At 31.7% G+C, this 24,230-nt stretch overlaps 1 protein-coding gene across 1 annotated transcript in view; it reads right to left on the bottom strand.

The window, feature by feature from the left end:
- Nucleotides 1-24,230, bottom strand: part of LOC142333594 (uncharacterized) — a 66,849-nt gene that overhangs the window by 7,097 nt on the left and 35,522 nt on the right. Inside the window, exon 2 of the mRNA XM_075380917.1 lies at nt 11,935-12,082. Within this exon, the coding sequence (XP_075237032.1) occupies nt 11,935-12,082 (148 nt within the window). The remainder of the gene's footprint in view (nt 1-11,934; nt 12,083-24,230) is intronic.

The following is a 24,230-nucleotide window of genomic DNA, read 5'->3' as shown; positions in this document are numbered from 1 at the left end:
TGTACGAAGCAACAAGTGCTGCCATCTTGTAGTTTCATTTCCGTACTATTAACATGACAAATCTTGTTCACCCATGCCTACACATTCCGGGTCAATCGCCAATGTCATGGAGCAGAGTACGCGCCTGATACGTCAACATCTAAAATCACATGCCGTGATCAAATATTTAACACTGGAAAAAATGAATGCTAGTGGCCTTTCATCATCATTTATTTATGGTGATGAACCTGTTGATCAAAGAAGTGTGAATAAGTAAGCGATAAAATTTCCTCCATCAGATGCTAGTAAACTGAATATCAAGGCTGAACCTCACAACGGCTGACCGGTTTCTATGACTGATAAACACCAAAAGAAGGTGCACCAAATCCATTGAAAATGACAGTCACATCAAACAATGCATCATTACCTGAATAAACTTATCGAAATAGTAAATGGAATACAATACTGCACAACTGGTTCCCATAAAATCTGTTCTTGTAGAAAAGAAAAAAAAACACTGAAAGGACTTTTGTGATTAGCTTCCAAAATATTATCGTGATGAGGTAGATGACTTCCTTTTCAATATTGTGTTGGGAATAGAAACTTGGATGCATCATTACGACCAAAAAGAAAAACAGCAAAATATGGAATAACAACACTATGGTTCACCACTGTAAAAAAAATTTCAAAACACAATCCTCTACAAAAATATTCCGAGATCCCAAACACATGTATGTGATTGTCTGGAAGCCAGATGAACTGTAAATCCTGTGTGAATACATAAAATGTTAAAATACCACATAAGATGTATATGTCTCCTAAGGTGTGTTTCTTTTGTGACATGTGGTGCTTTCATTTGACTGATTTTTTTAATAAGGTATAACAATACATAATGCTCAAGTAGATTTAAATTTAAGTAGCCGTCAAAAGGAAAACATATATCACACTCAAAAGTTGATACAGTGTTCAGTGTCCCCACAAGTTAATGTAGATTTCACAAACTATAGCTAAAATAAGGTAGAAGTGATGCAGCCCTCCCTTTACAAATATTACTTGGCTTCCACAAATGTTTTCCAGTTTCCCTCAACAAATAAAAAAAAAACCACCTGATGTGAAAAACAATTTATTATACGGAAGACATTAAACTGCCTTTGAAATTGTGAGCGATATAACAGGATTTTTCAAAAATAAAATTCAGCAGCAGATTCAAAGATGACATTAACAGGTACAAATTTATAAACAATACTTTGAATTATTCACAAGTGTTTTGACAATAGTTCTTACATTTTTGCTGCAACAAATAAATGTTTTATGACAAAGACGTTATTTTCAAGATGCCTTTTGAATTTAAATCAGTTTAACTGAAATAGAAGTAATTTTTTAACCTTCATTATTTTGTTAATGGCATCTTTTTTAAAGATTATACACTGACCTATACAAATAGAATTAAAATCACAAGGTAAGGATATTCTACATACAAGGTTTTTAAATAAAGCAATGAGATTATATTTTTTTGGCAGCCAAAGTGGCAACACTGTAAAGTTACTAGTAAACATATGGTTTATATGAACAGCTGATTTACTTTAGGTATTAATATTTTTAGTTTTTTGTTGCCACATGAGACGTAAACAAACATTCCGTGAAATGAGTTTTTGTTGTGCGTTGCAAAAAAGAGTTATGATTATGAGTAACATTGTGCAATCAAGTTTTGTGTTAAACTCTGTGAGAATGCTACTGAACTTTTTCAAAATTGAAAAGGGCAAACAGAAATGATGCTCTGTCAAGAGCCCAAGTTGTTAGGTGGTTTAAAGCATTTTCGGATGGCCGGGAATCAGAGTTGTGGACGATCCACACTCTCGAAGACCATTAACGTCAAAAAGTGACAACAATGTTAAGCGAATCAGAGATTTGATATGGTATGACCGCGATTAACTGTCAGAATGATTGCAGGACAATTGAATTTCAACCGTACCACAGTCCATAAAATTTTGACAAATCAATTGAACATGAAAAAAGTTTGTGCAAAATTGGCCCCAAAAAACCTCACTGTTGAACTGAAAAACAGCAGGGTGGAAATGTGCCGCCATCTTCTAGGGTGAATTGAAACTGATCCTGATTTTCTAAAAACATTTTATTACTGGTGATGAATCTTTAATATTTGAGTACGACCCAGAAACAAAACGCCAGAGCAAGAAGTGGCACACTTCAACCCACCACATCCCAAAAAAGCAAAAATGAGGAAATGAAAACCGTGCTAATTTGTTTCTTTGACAGTAATGACACTGCCCATAAGGAGTTTTTGCCTACAGGATAGACTGTAAATCAATATATTTACCGAGAGATTCTTGAAAGACTGCGGAAAAGAGTTTGCGCGTGAGACCAGCCAACTGGACAACTGGATTGGATACCGCATCATGACAATGCACCTTATCATTTAATGAGTTTTTAGTAAAGAAAAACATTCCTGTAGTTCCTCAACCAACTTATTCACCTAACTTGAGTCCCTGCGACCTTTTCCTGTTCCCGAACTTAAGAAAACATCTCAAAGGACACTATTTTGGAACAGTAGAAAACATAACTGACCATCTGAAGGGTATTCTGGTTTCTGAGTTCCAATACTGCTATGAAGAGTGGGAAAACCATTTGAAACGTTGCATAGCATCCCAAGGGAACTATTTCGAAGATGATGGAGTCCATGTATAATTGGATTGTAAATAAAAAGTTTGTCTGAACAATCTCATTACTTTATTTACAGACCTTGTAGTTTATGTACCCGAATTGTTTATACATCTAGGTTATTTCAAGGATTTAAAAACAAACAAAAAAACCATTTAAAGTAAATGCAATTTTGTAATCAAATTTTTTAAAAAATTTTGTTAATTTTTACATGTCTGTACCATTATAATTATAAATGTACATAATTATAATTATAAATGTATATAATTATATATAAACAGTAGTTCCAGGAAATATTCCCCGAACTTCAGGAATTGATTTAGGATACCTAAATGAGCAAAAAAAGTTCATATCGACATATGTCCTATTTTGCTTTGTTTTCTTTCTGGTCACCATTTGTGGTTTTCAACGAGAAAATTATTTCTCAGGAAACGTAAACGTACTTTATACGTACTTTAATTAAATTTGGAAATCTAAGACTAATATCTTGTTCTCCAAATAAAAAAAATTGAAAACGTCACCTTTAAAAATTTCAAAATGGCAGCCATCTTAATTTTTTAATCTTCAATATCTTTGTAATTATTTTTTCAAAATTATTAAGCATTTTATTTTGAACAGAATGACACCTCCTTAGTAAAAATCCGTTGACAAACAATCTAATTATTGCAGATAATTAACCCGGCAGTACGTTTTCGCACCGTAATGCAAGGTGATACTTTTTATTATTAATAGTTCTTATTAGTCTCCTATTATTAATTTTTATTACATTTAGTGGAGGAAATAAAAAAAGCATTATCAGATTGTATTACGGTGCGAAAGCATACTGCCAAGTTAATTGCCTGCAATAACTTGACAATAACATTTAACGCCTGTAATAACATTTAAGACAACAGATCACCGCTGCTATTGCCACATTTACGCCTACCATGATCCAGCCTGGGCAGAAGTCGATTATCAACTGGATGTTTGCAGAGCGACCAACAGAGCTCATATTGAATGTCATCACATTTTAAGGTATGTAAAAAAAACTTTTTGAGTTGGTGAATTTTTAAAAAAATACTCGTTTAATTATCGACGCGCGCGCGCGCGCGCGTGTGTGTGTAAGCAAATGAGTTATTGCTACCGGCTTGTCAGGCCTTACATAGCTTCAATGTAAGTGTAAAAAACCAGTAAACATGTAATCTAGAACTGATTCAGGTCGACCGCTCCTGAGATGTATGGTTAATAGAAACCCGACCACCAAAGTACACCAATATCCACAGTCTAGAACTCAAATCCACATAAAAGCAACTTCTTTTACAAGGACCTTACAACTCTCGACTTCCAAAACCAATAAATATAATTAAAAGTATTTTAATATTATTTAAAATTAGTTTTAAATTTAACATAATATTTATTTGAAAATGTTTTATTTTATATCATTAATATCTTCAATTTTGTATCTGTTAACAAAACTTTTATTTTATATTTTATATAATTATTTTAATACTTTCATTGGCATTCCTCTTAATGTCACTGAAAATTTCCAAGTTCTTCTAACACAAAAAAAAACATTAATATCACTAAATTTGTAATAAAACTAGAAGAAACATTTAAACTACATTTTTAAATAATGAAGACATATTAAATTAAAAACCTCCTTTTTTAAATCTATCAAATTTAAAAATGTTACATTCTGCTACAATTTCTTTTAAGTGCAGCAATTATTTGTAAAATCCTATTTTTTACAAGACTATTCTACGATTTTAAGCATAATTTAAAAAAGAAAAGTAAAAGAATCCCTTTTTTTATAACTGTTTTCACGCTTATAATGTAAAAGATTGAAGTAAAAGACCGAGCAGTAGACAAAGAAGAAATGGTGTTGTCTGTATCATAACAAGCGAACTGGAAAGAAAGAATTTATGGAGATAAAGAAAAATAGCTGAACGCCTGACCCGAGAAAACCTCAAAGAGGGAATAAGAAATTGTTGATGATAAGCAAAAAATTAAATAATTAGATAACATTAATTAAACGACTAAATAAAAAAATAAAATCATTAAATATGTAACGGTAAGGAGCTGACAACACACTTTTATTTTGGCATGTTTTTATAAAGCACTGTATAATCAAAATAAACCATTAAAAAAATTAACAATTTTTTGTGAAAATACATCAATTGTGTGCATACACATACTCATACACACACAAAATAGAAACATTTTATTACTATAAAGCCAAACAAAAATAATTTATTATGCGACATAAATATAAATATATAAATATATATATATATTTATATATATATATATATAAAAAGATAATCAGGAATATTTAAAACAAAAAATCAGTTGAAGGTGAAAAACTATATAAAATGTAAGCTTTTTATTAACAACATGAATAAGTGTTGTTAACAATACACTATCTTACAGAAACCAGTGCCAAATGTTCATCAAATATGCTTTGATGCACATAGTTATAATAAAAATAAATAAAAAAATTAAGAATTGCTGGCAATAATCCATAATATTTTAAACAAAGAGAATGCAAAAACATTTTAATGAGCAAATTTATAATGCACACACATGCATATATAAAGTGTTGCAAATGGTTTTTAAATCATTTTATTAAAAAAAAAAAAAACACATCCTCATAATTGCAGTACATTATTATTTCACAAGAGAATAGTTAATAAATCTAAGCATGAATATTTAAATTTAAAAAGTTACAAATATATAATGCTTTACGGTGGTTATAAATAAATTAGAACGAAAACAAACAAATTAGATAAGACAATAAATCCGGGTATACCATAACAATTTAAAAACTCAGCAGCAACTGAAATTACTTAGTAGCATCATCAAAACAGAAGATTGTGAGGCAAGGTAAAATGTCAACGGCCAAAGCCGCATTTAATAAATCGTTTTCCATACATTACACGTTTAAATATAATTCTGATGACCGCATTTAACAAACAAGGCAGCCAATGACGGTAAAGATTTATTGCTGGTTCTTACTGGTTTTAAGCGGATGTTAAAGGTGTAACCATTTTGCTTTTCTTTTTAAGTTTAGACTCCAGAACCACTGTAACGTATCACTTCAGAGGATGATATGTATGAATGTAGTCTTTTACTGTCTCAGGTCGACCATTCCTGAATTCCTGAGAAGTATGATTACTTAAACCCAATCACCGAAGAACACCGGTATCCATGATCTAGTATTCAAATTCGTATAAAAGTAACCACTTCTACTAGGATTTGAACTTTAGAACTCTCATCTTCAAAATCAGCCGATTTGCAATGATGAGTTTAATGCTGGACCGACCTGGTGGTTTCACCGTTTTGTTCTACCAGTTCCCATTTCTATTTTACAATGTTGCACTTTTATGTTTTGTCCTTTCATTCCTTCTTCTCCTTCATCCTTCCAGCAAAGTCTAGGACGTCTCTTTTTCCTCTGACATGAACCAACCGTTCTATTCACACAGATAAACAACCTTATTTCCTTTGGCTGGATATTACCTATGCTATCTATTAGGGGCTGCTGAATTATAATGCATGCACCCTGCAAAGTTACGGGAGAATAAAATGCTGCACAACACGACAGAGGCCGCCAGCTTGTAGTTTCATTTCCTTATTACTAATATTCCAAAATTTGCTGACCCGCATCCTCTCATTTTCTTTCAGTTGCCATCGTTACATATACCTGCCACGTCAACGAGTCTAATACAGCGACTGAATATTTTATAGTAGAAAAGGTTAAGGCTAGTGACATTCAAAATCACCTATTGGGGGATGAAACTGTTGATTCAACTACTCTGAGTAGATATGCAATAAAATTTTGCACATCAAAAACTAGTAAAGTGAATACTGAGAATGAATCTCACAATTTTGTGACCAATGAAAAATGCAAAAAGGAGGTGGATGAATCGATCCGGATCCAAATCATCTGGATAGGTGTAACAAATGAACAACTAGAATACAATACTGCGGGATTGAGCTACCGTAAAATCTGATCGCAGTAGGTGGCAGCAAACTCGCATATAAACAAGATTTTTAAAAAAAGGAATGACATTCAATTTTTCTTTTTTAGAAAATAACTTTGGCGGTTTCATAATCTGAGTACACAATTTTTTCTTATTGAATAAAAAAAAGTTGTAAATTTTCAGCCAAATAATGAGGAATGCCAATTAAGAATTAAAGTAATTATGTAAAATAAAACTTAATACTTATAAAATTAAAGAAATTAATAGCATAAAACATAATATTTTCAATAAATATTATATTAAATTTAAAATTAATTTTAAATAATATTAAAATATTTTTAATTATATTAGAGATGTGTACAAAAAAATTTTAATTTGATTAGAAATATAAATTTACTTTAAATAATTTTTTAATTATTCTCTTCAAATAAAATAATTGTTCAAGGAAAAAGATCTCAGGAAAGTTGCCCATTACAAAACTATTAAAGAAAACAAACAGAACGTCTGGTCAAATCTGTGAAGCAGAAGACTGGATGTATTGGAAAAACAGTTAAGAATATTATCTGCCATATCACAACTTTCAACACTGAAAAAAGATCTAATGATGATGACTGAAGCAAAAATAATGCTTTATTTTCCATAGAAAGAGTTAACTATCTATTCCAATTTTTTATACAGCTATGATGCACATTAAGTAAAAAATTATTATACTATATTCAAAACTGCTTTCTCCGAGTGTAATGAAATTCACAATATAGCCAAATTCTATGGTGAACAAAATGTAACTGGAATGGCTTGTTATTTTGTTGAGTATCCTGATTTCCAATAGTATATTCATGTAACTTAAAACGGCAAGAAAAACCTAGTTATCTTTACTTCACTGCCAATTCACTTTCACTAGTTAATCAAACGTAGTGTGCTTTTATTTCTGAAAATGGTTATACCATTTTTATGAGGGACTCATATTTAGTCATTAATAACTAAGGACACAGTAGATCACTTCAAAAAAAGAAAAGGTGAAACTAAAATGGTTTGCAGAAACTTCTAAAAATTTAAAAGAAAAACAGATAACTGCTGAATATATTAAAAGTAGGAGAATAAAATTGAGAATGAAAAAGTGAGAAAACAAAAAATTAAAGAAAGCTAAATGAAATATAATGAATGCACAGTAAAAATTGCACTGATTTATCAATATTTTTTGGCTGAAAAACCAATTAATCAAAACATCATAACTAATTTTTTTTTATTATTATTATACTTTATGTACTTGCCACATACCTCACAATGTAAATGTTTCTAAAATTTTCATATACGCATCTCATTGGTAGAAAATGAGGAGAGAAAAAATAGCAAAAAATACACACGTAAGAAAATAAATAAACAGAGAAAGAAGAAAAGATTAATAAATATTAATTGACAAACAAAGCATCGGCTAGCAAAACGTTATAAAATGAATGTTTTTACCTTTATTTAAATCTGATTTAAAGGAAAATTTTTGTAAATCATTTTTGAGCATAATCTCATTTTAAAATTTATTACACAACTGCCCAAAAAGAAGCGTTAATATATGAGGGTGTTTGTATGTATGTATGTTCCACCGTAGCGGCTCAACGACTTAACAGATTTAGTTGTATGACCCCGCATTGGAATCCTTACTTTATCAGGAGTGTAATGGACTATATAAATATGTTTATACTGTGTATATATAAATAATATATATATAATATATATATATATGTAATAGTGGAGATTTGTTGGTTGAAGTACTAATAGAATTAAATTTACATTAAAATAAAATAATATTAAATAAACTTCTGTTTAATAATAATGGGCTTCCCCTGAGGACTGTATGTGAGGCTAGAGCGGTGAGGTGATGCGAGCAATTCATGCAAGGCATCTTTTACTAATGAAAAGGTGTCATTCATTAATGTGGCCTGTATATTTTAATTTATGTTAACATCATTGATAAAACTGCACGGTTCTTGAAATATTTTTTTCCCAAAAAGGAGAGCAATGTATTTAGAATGTATGTATGTTTGTTCCTGCGTAGCAGTTCAACGGTTGAACCAATTTAGAAGTATGACCCTGCGTTGGAATCCTTACATTACTGGGAGTGCCATAGGCGACACACGTGCAAGCACTCACACATACACAAATATACATATATATATATATAATTTAAATAAATTTAAAAAATTTGAAGAAAAAAAATTATACTATATACAAAATCGTCACTCGTACAGTCTTTAATTATCCTACATAAAAGAGTTTGTCAGCAATGTTTTTTTTAGACAGTTGTGTTTTTTAATATTTAGCTCTTGTTTTAAAACTGTTAAAGCATAACTCTTATATTATGTAAAATGTTTATCACTGAATTTCTGTTTTGATTTTTTTCAAAAACAGAAAATTCAATGTATGAGAGGGCCATTTGGAGAATTCATAGCCTGACAAAGAAAATACAAGATTTTTGAATCTTTTTAATTTTCAGTGTAAACCTTGCAATTCAATACATTTAGACCAAAGACTTTCTAACTTTAAGAGACAGAGAGGTGTAGTATAAATTTTGAGTTGCTGACGTACAATGGACTGATATTTCATTTTAGATTGTTGCATATTTACAACATGTGTTGAAAGTCTTGCGAAATACCTGAGTGTTCTAAAGTTGCAAGTTATAAATCTTTTTAAGAAACGAGACAAAACAAGATTTGAAAATTACAGAAGAATAAGCCTATTAAACTCTGTTTATAAAGTGTATGCTAAGATCTTAAATGCGACTTCAATGGCTTTGGGCTTTGTAGGAAAAGGAACAAAAACAATATTTGTAAAGGTAGATCTTGTGTCGATAATGTAACTATATTTAATCAAGCGATCGAAAAGGAGAGGGAGTTTGATTTGAATCACACTTGCGTTTGTTGATAATGATAAAGCTTTTGATCGTGTTTTAAGGCAGAAGAAGCTCTGGGAAATTATGATAAAAAGGGGTCTGCTGCATGTAATAAAAGTGACAAAAGGTGTGTATACATTAAAACAAGAATTGTAATAAATGATAGCTTTAACACCAGCGGACTGGTAGATACTAATACAGGTAAAAGACAACTACGTAGTTCATCATCTACACATTTTAATATTTACGTTTATTATGGTATAATGCTCAGTCCAAGAACAACTGCTTTAAATACATTACTCTTTGCAGATGATCAGCTTAAATTGTCCTCGGAAGAAGCTTTTCAGAGATCTTTATATGAATTGATTAACAAATGTAGTTGACATAATATTAAAAAATCAATGAATAAAACAAAGGCCTTCTGGAGCAAGGACCCAATAAGATTAAAAACAAATTGATTGGATTACAAACCAAATAGGTTTCACATTTTAAATATTTAGGATGCGACATCAGCTAGATGATTTGGATGCTTTTAGATCAGATATAGATGCAGAAAAAAAATTTTGAATTTTCAAAATATGTGTGGGACAATAAGAAGATCCCTCATAATAAAATTAGAACGAATATAATGCTGTAGTTATATATTATCAGAGGGCTGTCCCTCTGATAATGTAAGAAGTGAAGTACGGGTTGATCGTGCGAGGTCCAGGTCAAAAGTTCATGCAGCAGAGATGCGATTTCTTAAATCGGTAAAAGGATGTTCTAGACGGGACCGATTTAAGAATGATGATATAAGAAAAAAATTAGATACATTCTCTCTTAACGAACAAATAGTGGTGCATTTAAAGGAAAATTTATTTCAGCATATATAGATCGGTTAAACAAGTAATTAATTATAAACCAAGAGGAAAGAGAAGTGTGGGAAGACCGCTGAAGAGGTGGTGATGATTTCTGCTTAACATTGGTACAGGTTTAATGCTATCCAGGATAGCAAGAAGAAGAAGAAAACTTTGTAACTTCTATATAATATCTTCAGTACGCGATATATCCAAACTCTGCAAAATAAGCTATTATCTAAACTGATCTCATCATCTGAAGTGAATTTTCATCCTGTAAACCATTTTTTCAGGTTTGGAAAGAGGGAATAATGGTTGGGAACCAAATCCGGTGAATTCAATACGCATGGAAGCATAGATTATAAAGTTATGTTCCAACAATCCAAGATGTGTGTGGAGGCAGATCATTTTGTTAAAAAAACACTTTCTTTTTGGTAAGATATGGATGTTTGGCCTGAATAGCACCTTTCAATTGTCGAGAATAATACCCTCTGTAATGATCCTGCTTTACCGCACCATGAAAAACTAAAAAAAAAAAAAAAAACCGTATAGCCACGATTTTTCTGCAGATGGAACAATTTTCACTTTGTTATGCTGTCACTTGCACCTACTTAAACATGGTCTATCAAGATGTTTGCAATGTCAGCAAGCACGCATATGTTCAGTTGGTGATCATTTAATATAGCATTGTGGATTTTAGTGATGATTCTGTCAGTCGTCACAGTTTTTAGGTATCCTGAGCGCTTATCATCTTGAATGGATATGCGATGACTTAAATTCTCCGGCCAACTTTTTTACCATCAAAAACAAAGGGAAAGAATCCTTTAAAGCGGCATCTAACTTTTTTCTATGTCCACTGAAGTTAAACCTTTTAAAACAAACTATTAAAATAGTTTTAACTTCAATTTAACCGTTTTCAGAAAATGCCAAAATTGTTTACTCAACTGCCACAAATAAATAACTAAATGCACACATCAGAATCTTAGCAGTGCACCGTGTAAAGGATCATAGTTGACAAATAACACATTCAGTTATACTTGCGTAATCTCTTTGTTAGGCCAAGAACTTTCCGAATGACCCTAGTATATAAGAATGCAAGCTGATTGAATAAATAGAAATACATAAAAGATCACAAAACTAATTTTCTGTTACTGATTACAGATTTTTTTTTACATAAACAAAAAAAAGAAGATAAATCCATAATGTTTTATTTTTGTTATAAATAAGTGTAATAAGAAAAATTTATTTATAGCTGTAGATATTTCAAAAAGTAAAAAAAAAGTGTTTTTATAGCAATTCATGATAATAAAGACATATTTATAATTCTGTATAAATATATTTATAATATGATTAAAAAGTATTACAAAAGGAAAAAATATTCCACTCTTTATCAAGTAATAAATAATTAAATCTACGATATTTTTAAATGAAATAAATACTTTATAGCATGACTTTCAAGAAAACAATATGCTAAATAACTGTAAAAGTTTCTATCAAATGAATAAAAAAATAATTTACAAAGCAATACATTAAAGTAAATCCTCATTTGCACAGTATCAGAGGGTTAACAAACACACAAAAATATTAAATAGATAAATACCTGTCTAATAAATCAAGACAACCATGTGCAGCCCTCTGTACAGGAACAGAAACAGTTACATCAGTAAAACAACCACTGCCTTTTTTATTTGTTGTTTTACACATATAACCGGTTGTTATACATATCGGTAAATTACAGTAACACCTCACTGAAACAAAATAAAATAAAAAACAAAAATAAATAATGTATTACAGTACAAATATAAAAATATGTTATTAAAAGGAAATTGTACGATTAAATAGTTAAACTTAATACGCCATAAAAATCTAATAATTTTAAGAAAAATATTGGATAGGATCATAAACAAGATAGTAGTACACCGGAGTCACTCGCAACTAAATAGTTAAACAATATTACAGAATGTCTCTTGGAATAAAATATGTAGAAGTAATTGCGATATAATGAAACATTGAAATTTGTAATTTCAGACAGCAATATTTCTTAAATCTGAGGGAAACAAAACTGGTGCAATTTCCTTTTGACTTCATACAACAAATAAACATATAGCTCTACTACTAGAATTCTACTGAAATGGCATTAAGTATATTTTCAAAATTCCAAGTAACATAACTTTTGATTAGAAGGAAAAGAACAAATTTCTAGCAATGCACCTTATTCTAAAAGGCATTTTATACAACATTATTTTAAACCTGCAAGTTCAGCCTTATACCTTTGAATAAACAAAACATCTGATTCACTAGACTGTATTCTGGAAGATGGAAGAAACCAAGATTTTTTGTTGAACTCCCCAAGGTGCTATGAATACATGCTCTGTTGACCTCCATGGTAGACAGTAGCATTTCGAGCCTTTCATCTGGAAGATCGTGGGTTCGAATATCGGTCAGACATATCATTATTCAAACCAATATCCTAATTCTTTAATTCGAAATGTTCACTTTATATTCCCAAACACATGCTTCAGAACTTATGCAAATTAATCATTAAAAAAAAATTAACCAGTTTCATTAAACTGTTAGAATAATCTAAATAAACGTATTACAGTCCTATAATTTTTAAACAATTCAACTAAAAAAACCATGTAAAATTATTGAAATAATAATTTTTCTTAGACTTTGCCTATTAGTAGAGAATTAGAAAGGTAAAATACTAAGTTTCTGGATGAGGAACTTGTAAACCTTCGTTACAAGTTTTTTTTTCAGTGTTCTTTATTTTTTCTGAAATCCAAACTTTATTGATATTCTAGCTGAAGATATGAATCTCCACAAAAAGAGACCAATAAATTGAGTTTTTTCTTTCTTTCTTCTCCAAAAACTTGATCCTCTCACTACATTCAACATTCAAGTATATACACAAATACAACAGTACATCATTTCAAAATGAAATCTCTTGTAATACCTAACAACACCGTTCTCAAAGCAGCAAATAATTAAACTAAACTCTGTCTTAACATCTTAGATGTGTTACCAGACAGACTGAATATTGAGTACAAGTTGTATTTTCACACACCTATGAGGTAAACATAAGCAAGCAATTCTAATCAAAACTGCAAATTTCTTTTGTGGTTTTTTCTCTACCAATACAGTAATATTCCCTGACCAGAGTAGTGTATTTCGGTCATAATTTACAATAAAATTGTAGAGAACAATTTAAATAAATATATTTCGAGTTATTGAGAAGAATAAAATCATTTACAGAACCGAAGAATGGATTGGATAATGGAAAATTAATTAAAATGGTCAAAATTTTTAGAAAAAACTTAAAAGATATTTAAATAGTAAGAAAGAAGAAAAATATACTATCTGTACAAGAATAGATTATAAAAGCGGGTGAAGAATAATTAACAAACTCAAATTCAGAAAGATACAGTAACATATAAGCAGTCAGTTTTGATTGCCTATCAAATATACACAGAAGTAATTGAAGAAAAATGAGAAAGTAGAATTAAATGTTATTATTAACTGAACTGACGGTATAGTTTTTTTTTGGCAAAAACAGAAAAAAGTTAGAAAAAGTACTAAAGAGCATATATTTACTGCTAAGAGAAAAATTTATATTGAAAATTTAATTGAATTTATATTTAAATGCGAGGGTAATGAGGAATTATACATTAAAAGGTACATAATGCACTAAAAGTTACAGAATTTGGTAAATTACAAAGCAGAGATGAATACAATCGTGATACTATCAAAGATTAAAAATGGCTTTGGAATTTTTTGTTAATTTTTCACAAAGATTTGGATAATCAAAAATTGATTAAAATATAAAAACAATACTTAGAATTTTTAAGAAAACTTTAAAAATGTTTCAACAAGTTCATTTCCAAGGCATTTGCGATCATATAAAGATATAGATAAAAAGAAAAGTTTAGACGTGCTATTTGGTTTAATAAATAAAAAATACATAAAAATCAATTTATTAAACACTTACTACATGAAACCATAATTAATGAAATAGCGAAAAAAGAAATATTAAGCATACAAAAAGAAATGAACTTACTAATAAAATTACTTTCACGTTCAAAAAAAATTTGATATAATTACCTTCGGGACCACCGTTAGGTATTACTTCAGAGGATGTACTTCAGATGAATGACAATTTTTGTAGCGAGTGAAAACGCCATGCCTGACTGGAATTCGAGCCCGGACCTACGGTAAAAGGCCAAGACGCTACCACTCGCGCTATGGACGCCGGATATTTAATATTACTTAAAATAACCTAAACACGCTGCAGTATACCATGTCATGGTGGACGTTGCACGAATTATATAGAATCGATAGTTAACTGTCGAATTATTCAAACACTATCGAATAGTAATTAATGCAACAATCTAATTATAATCCAAACTAAACTTTCCCGTCTAGATAGAGCTGTAGCAGAGAAGGAAAAGTATTGTAATCGGTCCAATTCTGGCATATGCGATTTTCACCGGATCTTGAAGTTTTGACACCTAAGAAACCCATAAAACCTCTGAATATATGGGGCATTGACGCCATTAAACTGTCAACTTGAAAGGTCACGGGATGAGGCAGTAGAGAAAGGTCACGCTCAGTATCTCGAGATAAGTCATATTATTCTTAGGCACATTTTTTAACGATTAAAAAATAACAATATCTGCATAAAAACTATTTGCAAAATCGCATCTCCACCCCAAAAAATGCTCTAAACTACTGCTGTGTTGTGACGTCACAAGTGAACGGTAGAATTATATAAAGAATAATTAGTCTAATAAAATAATAAATAATAACATTAGTCTAATAAGAATAATATTAGTGTAAAAAGGTAACTCGGTCTGGCTGGGTCTCGAACACGGACCACAGTTTTATTACTTTAAAAAAAAACTGAACGCTGACCATTACACCAAACAGAATTTTAAAAATGAAGGTGTTTAAGTCTATATAAAAACTACGTAGCCTACTAATACTATGCCTTAGTATTATTTATTTTATTTAATCTTTATTTTTAATTTAATTTTGTACTACAGAACACAACGGGATATTATATATATATACTTTTTTTTTTTAAATATCTTACATACATACATATTTCTTAAATATAACATACTCATTAAAAAAAATTAAAAAAGTTCATTTAGCAGAAGTAACTCTTTCATTTAAAACAAACGTTATAGCTGTATAAATATCTTTTTTATTTTTACCAAATTAAATTTAAAATCGATCCAAGCATACAAAAATAATTGGGAAAGTACAGAACAAAAATATCATAAAAGCGACCTTTGAAGATTTTAACCTAACAACTTATATGCATTAGGGTGGTTATATTTTTGAGGGGTTGTTATTTGTTGTCTGGTTGGCGGCAGAGTATCGGTAATAAGAGGGTTGTTTTTAGGCGCCGTCTGTCTTTCGTTTCTATTTCATCCCTCTCTTGACTGCCTTCAACAGACAGCTGGGTCTGGCGCCACGGCAGGTAATAGACTAAGTAGTCTGCACTAACTGTTAGCCGGAGTCTTATTCACTCGCCGGAAAGCACGTTGCAATAAATGAATATCTCTCTCTATAACATATGCTTTTATACATACAAAAAAAAATACAATGCGTATAAAAAGATATAGGATTCCAAATTAAAAAAAAAAAATCCTGGACATTTTAAAAATATACTGCACGCATACGGAAGGCTATTTTTTTTTACAATAGGTAACATTGTACGAGCCAATCAAAAGAATGGAAACCCGTAAATAACTTTAAAACCGTTCCAGAAAGAATACTGTAACTTACAGAGGATAACGTATCGATCAACTGCTTTATCTTTTGACGAGAAATACAATTTCAACTCCTTTTTGAGGAGTGGCCCACGGACTGTAACTCATATTTTAAACGGCAACACCCTTTGTGTGATACATCATTTTAAAGATCTCTTTAACACAAGAAAAATAGTACAAATTAAATCAAAGTCGGTACGATTTCAGTACCCAAAATGGCAGCGGGATAAATTCTGGATTTTGAAAATTAGTAATTTTTTTTAATTTCAAATAATACAATTAAATCCAATTTATTTTAAAACCTAAATTTAAATGTTTTAAAAAATAATTTTTGAAAAATTGTTTAACACAAAATATTGTTTTTGTTCCAATTTAACGAGTACATAAATATTCGCCTGATCGTGCTACATTTATCGATGGAAATTTAAAAGCAGTGAAATATGAGGTTTTGCTTATCGATCGTATCGTTCCAAACATTCAGAATATTGTTGGCTCCGACTTCGAAAACATTTGATTTCAACAAGACGATGCCCCGCCACATTTCGATCTTCAGATACGTGAAATGTCAAACGCATTTTTTCCTGAAACACGGATTGATTGAAGAGGATGGAAAGGGGAGAAACGATACTGAGATCTGAATTTAAGAGAGCATTAAATGATTTGAATGGCAGAAAAGCTTCTGGAATAGACAGAATTACTGCGAAGTGCAGGTGAGGAAGGGATTGATAGATTAAACAAACCGGTACGTAATATTTATGAAAAAGGGGAAGTTCTGTCAGACTTGAAAAAGAGTGTTATACTCATGACAGCAAAGAAAGCAGGAGTAGATAAATTTGAAGAATACAGAACGATTAGCTTAACTAGCCATGCATAAAAAATCTTAACTAGAATTCTGTACAGAAGAATTGAGAGAAGAGTGGAAGAAATTTTAGGAGAAAACCAATTTACTTTCAAAAAAGTATAGGAACAAGGGAAGCAATTTTAGGCCTCAGATTAATCAGAAAGAAGATTACAGAAAATCAAACCGACATACTTGGCATTTATAGACCTAGAAAAGGCATTCGATAACGTAGACCGGAATAAAATGTTCAGCATTTTAAAAAATTAGGGTTCAAATACAGAGATAGAACAACGATTGCTAATATTTATTTACAAGAACCAAACAGCAACAGTATTAATTGAAGAACATAAGAAAGAAGCCGTAATAAGAAAGGGAGTCCGACAAGGATGTTCCGATATTTTTAATCTTTACATAGAACTAGCGGTTAATGATGTTAAAGAACAATTTAGATCCGGAGTAACAGTACAAGGTAAAAAGATAAAGATGCTACGATTTTCTGATGACATAGTAATTCTAGTTGAGAGTAAAAAAGACGGCACGGATTAAGTTCTACGCAAGACTACCGCATGAAAATAAACTGTGCTAAAAAAAAATGAATCAAAAAGAATAGCTGGAAGCAGGATAATAATCTAATTCTACACTTTATCACACTCAAGAATATGGTACAGGGTTTTTAAGCACATAGCACTTAAACTCCGTATTCGGTTTAACCGAATAAATAATAAAATGACGAAACAGATATTATTTTTTAGTATTATTAGATAATAACTTAATAAAATGTCAGCTTAAAAACATTATAGTGCAACGGTACTTAATTTAAATTTCTATGTACACGGAAACAAATACACAATTAGTTTTTACTAATTACCTTCTCTTTCGCCCTTCCAGCCTTTTTTTGGGACAGATTTGGTGATCAGAGAGCCCTTGCTTTTCGCCATCTTCTCTGATCGCTACTGAAAAACAACTAAACCGCTTTCAAATTCCTTCCACCGACTAAACTAGAAAACGAAACGAACAAGGAACGTTACGTATACACGCGGAGTAAAAAAAAAAAAAACTACCTTCCACCAGCACGCCAGGGTCGGCACTGAAGGAGGGTCAGCGCTCTCTCTCCCTCACAGCCACACGTGCAGCTTCCTATGTGCGCATGCCCGCTACAGCCAAATACCATGCCGCTGGAACTATGAAGCGCACAGTTCCGTACAAAGATTTTTGTATCTTTTTCATAAACTGGGATTTGGCTACTGACATTAAGCTTAATAATTATATATTGTACAAGTATATAGAAAGAATTAAAGGAAAAGGACTCATTATATTAAATGTTATCGATAATATTAAGTAGAAATAAGGATGTGCTACGATTCCAAAGTGCCTATACGTGAGTTACCACCGATTAAAAATAATTTTTATTAATACAGAAAGAATAATACGATTTTCTATGTATTTTTCATTTGTTTCGCTTCAATAAAAAACAGATATTTATTCTCTTTTTATTGGCTGTATTTACATTAATTTATTCAGAATTAAATTCTCTACAAATTTTTTTTACTATATATTTGGCATTTATTAGTCATTTTAACGAAGTTAGTGTACAATAAATCTAAAAAAAATTTGTTTTTCGCACAGAATTTTGTGCTTTAGATCAGATATCTTAAAAACTGTTGGTGTTACAGTTCTGGGAATTGTTTTATCCTATTTCCTAACTAAAATTACATTAAAAAACCACGAATTTTATTCCTTAATTTGGATACCAAAAATTACAGTACTGCTTCTTTTTATTAAAAGACCTTCGCTAGCTGCAGCTCGAAAACAAATCGTTTCCCGACCTACGTTTATATGAACTTTTTTCATTATTTTCATCAACAGAACATGTTCTGAAAGTTTCTTCGTGCAACGCACACTGTATATATTAGAAATACAGGGTCCGCCATATAAATCTGACGATTTTGTAGTAATTGTTATGTTGGCACCACTGTCAATGAGAAGGCGGGAGTGTTGTACATCGACGAGTCTATTCGTGCTATTTCAGTAGCCAGTATGTCGGGGACGGGTGAACAACGAGCGTTTGTGATCGAAGCCTATTTTAAAAATAACGACTCGGCTATTGTAAAACGGCGTTTATTTCGCAGATATTTCAATTTAAATCGACACGCGTCCGTTCCTAGTAGGAATACGATATTGTTGCGGATGAAGAATTTTAGGAACACATTGTTCGCTTTAAAAATGAAACCGACAGGACGAAAACGGACTATGAGAACGCCTGAAAACATTAACGCTGTATGGTTAGCTGTTACGCGGTCTACTAGACGTTCAGCAACGAGACGTATTACTGCGCTAGCCGTTTTTGATCGAAGTGTACGACGAATTCATCACGCCGACCAGAAATTCCACCCGTATAAGATGATGTTACTGCGGCACCTTAATGCAAACGATCGAGCGTCTCGCAAAGCAGCTTGCGAGGTCATCCTCCAAAATGTCCACCGGGATGCCGTTATTCTTTTAAGCGACGAGGCGCATTTTCATCCGTCAGGATTTGTGAATAAACAAAATTACAGTTAACGGGCTTCGCATAATCCACGGAAAATTCTTGAAAAACCACTTCACAGTCGCTACGTTACAGTGCGGTGTGCGGTTTCAAAGTTCGGCATAATCGGCCCGTATTTTTTGAGGAGTTAAATCGCAGAGTAACAATCATCGATACGTAAACACGTCGAATGAATTTCTGCGACCGAAACCGAATGACTTTCAAGGACAGGAAATTTGGTTTTAACAGGACGGTGCCACCGCCCGTACGGCGAGAATCGCAACGGATGTTCTGCGAGAAACCTTTCCTGAACGTTTGATTTCCCGATTTGGCGACATTCCTTGGCCGGCGCGTTCACCTGATCCGGCTGTTTGTGAATTTTTTTCTGTGGGGGTTTCTCAAACTAAAGTCTTCAGCAGTCGATTGCAGAACTCAAGGAGGCCGTTCAACGATAAATTGAAGCGGTTCCACAAGTGATGATTGAGCGAGCTATGTTAAATTTTAGAATGAGGTTAAGCGAGTGTGCGAGGAGTAATGGAAAATTTGGACGACATAATATTCAAATTAAAAAAAATCTAAGTCACTATAAACTGCAAAAATTGATCTTAATTTGATATATTAAATGTTTTAATAGTACGAAACCGTTTAATTATTATCCCTCAAAAATCGACAAGTTTATCCGCCGGACCCTGTATATTTCATTCGTTCGTTCATTTGGTTATGCCATTACGACAGTTCTTTTCTATTTCCTGTTTATCCTCCGGTAATTACCGTCCGGGTATTACTTCAGCGGATGATAAGTACGAGTGTAGTCTTATACAGTCTCTGTTCGACCATTCCTGAGACGTGTGGTTAATTGAACCCCAACCACCAAAGAACACCGGTATCCAAGATCTAGTATTCAAATCCGTATAAAAGTAAACTGCCTTTACTAGGACTTGTACGCTGGAGCTCTCGACTTCCAAATCAGCTGATTTGGGAAGACGCGTTAACCACTAGATCAACCAGGTGAGTTATCACGGCAGGTCTTGTCATGGCCATACTCCACTTTATTATATGTTTCGCCAATCTCTTTGTTTTTCCGTATTTCTTGTTTCACATTCAGCATTGAGCATTCAAAATCTTTTTTCCCTTTTCCATTTATCATATATATATATATATATATATATATATATATATATATCACACGTCTTTAATTCGAAAATTTCAAACTTTTTTGAATAAACTGTAACAATCTGGACCGTTTTGATGAAAATTATTATTAAAAAGTTAGTTCAATATCTAACGTCATTACATGTACATTTATCACAATTCGACCAATCGATAGCGTGTGAGTATGTGTATACCGTATGAGTGAAGTGAAATGTAGAAGCTGTGTTAAATAAAAACCTAAACTTGTTTTAATTAAAGGTGAAAAAGTTTACACTCAAACTATTTTATAACATATATTTTTTAATTTAAAAAAATGTAATTCATCGTAATGCCATCGGATATACAATATTTTTGGTTAATCCTTGAGGAGTATAAACGAACAAATTCGATGGTTTTCCGACTCTGGAACGCGCAAAATATAATTAGCCGTGAGAAAAACACGGATTTTCTAAATCTAAGCGACAGATTGTCATCGTTTGGCCTTGTGACTTATTTATAGTCATGGCAAATGCCAAGCGGATTGGAAATTGCAAACGTTTGAATGATATACATTTGATCGTAATCATTAGGATCCGTGGTATTAGTGCAACTTCACCTTGGAATTCTCCACTCAAAATAGTGGCTTCAAGAATGTTGCCCGTGATTTTTTTAATAACTAATCGCGTGCCGTTATACAATTTCGGGGCATTTAAATTTCGAAGCAAAATTATAGGCGAGCCGATCTTCAATCGCAAATTATGTGGTGGCATTCCAGGTAAATCTAGTGAATTTAAAAACTCTACAGGATAGTTGACGACTTCGTCAGGATCAACAACAGTGTCGATCGATTTGGATGTAATTTGATTACCGGGCAATGACTGTTGTATTTTAAAATTGATGGCGTCAACATCTAAATTTTTTGCGGCTAAAATAGCTCGCTCTCGTAGCCATCCATGATTAGTATAATTACGTCTCAAATCTGGAAAGATACTTTTTATTAACTCATCTTTGGTAGCCACCGTGTTGCAAAAATTCTCTGGAAGTAGAATTTATTGTGTATCTTCATACGATTGAATTTTACCATCGCAAATGTCTAACAATTGTTCAGAGAATCCTGACGCTAATGGATCATTTTCAAGTTGAACGCGCATATTAATAGTAAGGCATAATTTACTAGCACTTCGCCGTAGATAAGATTCTTTCAAACACGCGTTTATTTCGTCCGCATATGTCGCACGTGGAATGACCGGTAATGCTTGTCTGAAATCACCAGACAGCAGCAGTAGAGCACCGCCGAAAAGCCTAGTATTATTTTTGATATCTTTCAGGGACCTGTCGAGAGCTTCAAGCGAATGCTTGTGGGCCAAATTTATCGTACCCAATTTTAGATAAAAAACCTGTAATTTTATTTTTGTTTGCTTTTTTTATTTAATATTTCCAAAAAGGAATAATTTTTAATAAAAACAATTGAAAAAATTCGTTATGAAATCGATTAGCTACACAAATAAATTTGTAGGTTAGGGTGGTTGTTAATCAACGCACGTGTAAATTTGATAAAAAATTATACGAAATATACTCGCTTTGATTCCGCACTAAATTCGCAAAACGTATAGTTTTTTATGCACACTTCAAAACTCTTTAAACACTAATTACATTTTGATGTAATATTTTAATTAGCACACGACTTTTTGTAACACAAAATTACGAAATATTTTTCTCAATTTGATCGCAGCACCAACTGTCGGGACAAAATAAAATTAAAACTCAGCTGATTTGGAAGTCGAGAGTTCCAGCGTTCAAGTCCTAGTAAAGCCAGTTATTTTTACACCGATTTGAATACTAGATCGTGAATACCGGTGTTCTTTGGTGGTCGGGTTTCAATTAACCACACATCTCAGGAACGGTCGAACTGAGAATGTACAAGACTACACTTCATTTCCACTCACACATATCATCCTCATTCATCCTCTGAAGAATTATCTAAACGGTAGTACCGGAGGCTAAACAGGAAAAAAAAAAGAAAAGAATATTGAATATTTGATACTGCGATGGTTAAATATTAAGTTTAAATATTGACACGTTTAATATTTAACGTGTCAAAAGTACAAACTGGATAATGTTTGACACAACACCAATAACTCAAGGTTAAAACACAAAAATACATTAAAAAAAAAAAAAAACATGTTTGAGAGAAATTTTCAGGAGCCGAGAAAAAAACACGCCCGGCCACGTGTCTTCGGCTGCTAAGACACGTTTAATAACAGTTTCAGCTGTTCATTTATTTGTATACATTTTTTATTTACTTTTGTAACTTTGTGTTTTTTATGTATTTGTGTTTAGCGCAGTCTGCCGGATCCAATGTAAAACATTCCAAAATCAATAACTACTTATAAATAAAAAATTAATTAAAAAAACATTTTCCAGTGGACCAAATTGTGAATCTAAAACATTCTCGAATCCCCTTGACCACAAACACAATATTTCATCAAAATCGGTGTATCCGTTTAGCAGGAGTTCACTCTCATACACAGCCACACAAGAAATATATATATATATATATATATATATATATATATATATATATATATATGATAAATGGAAAAAAATATATATACCTTGATTTCAAATAAGTTTTTAAATTTATTAATTTATGTAACTACAGTTTATAAAAACGCAATATATTTTTTTTTAAATTGTCCCTACTGATGTAGATGAATGATTTTAAAATTTTTGTTTTACATTTAATTTTTGTGTCTTCTCTATTGTGTCGGTTGACAAAACACAGAACACAAGAAGGAAAACGTTAAGGATGGGCGAACGGTTTAAACATACAGAGAGTCGAATACGCTACCAGACAAGGCAACTACATAAAAAAGGGAGAGGCATACATTAAATAAGAAAACGGGGAGAGAACTTTATAACAAGGAATGAGTCCATCTCTCCACATGTGTGCGAGTAGCGCGCGCTTGTTCACTCGTTCTCTCTCTTTCCGTCGGATATTATTTAAACCTGAGTTCATCAGGCTTGTTTTTTGTTTTTTGCTTACTTTTTTTAACTCGTATTTTTTTTTAATGAAAAGTGCATATACATTATAAAGAGACAAGCGGTTCGTTCGTCCTTACGGTCGAACAGAGGGAAATGTTTTTACTTTTTTCTCTTTGCAATATATATTTTCTTCTCTTTCTTTCCTTTTTTTTGTTTTTATTAACATCATCTCTCTTTTAATGCCCGCTAATGACTAGTTTTAAAAGAAATATATATATATATATATATATATAGCTAGAGAGAGAAAGAAAATATAAGAGACAACGCAGACTCGTCTAAAACCCAACCCGAGTCAAACCTAACCCAAACATTAACTCTGCAACTACCATTTTATTCTTTCTCTCTCAACCCATCTCTCTCGCTCTCTCCTTCCCCCTCTAAAACTCTCTTTCATTACGTTCACTCAAACCCCTCTTCTATAATCGCTCTTTGTCTTCTACCTTTACAGTTAAAGTACACCGACTATAATTTTCTTTTTTATCTTTAGTTATTATTTTTTTTTCTTTCGTATTTATTTTTATCTATTATTAAATATAATTAAATTATTAACTTTTTTCTTTTAAAATTCTTTTTATCGT

The sequence above is a fragment of the Lycorma delicatula genome, chromosome 13 (genome assembly GCF_047948215.1).
Source record: "Lycorma delicatula isolate Av1 chromosome 13, ASM4794821v1, whole genome shotgun sequence".
Taxonomy (NCBI): domain Eukaryota; kingdom Metazoa; phylum Arthropoda; class Insecta; order Hemiptera; family Fulgoridae; genus Lycorma; species Lycorma delicatula.
Note: the sequence above shows the minus strand (reverse complement) of the source record. Positions and strands in the feature narration are given on the sequence as shown.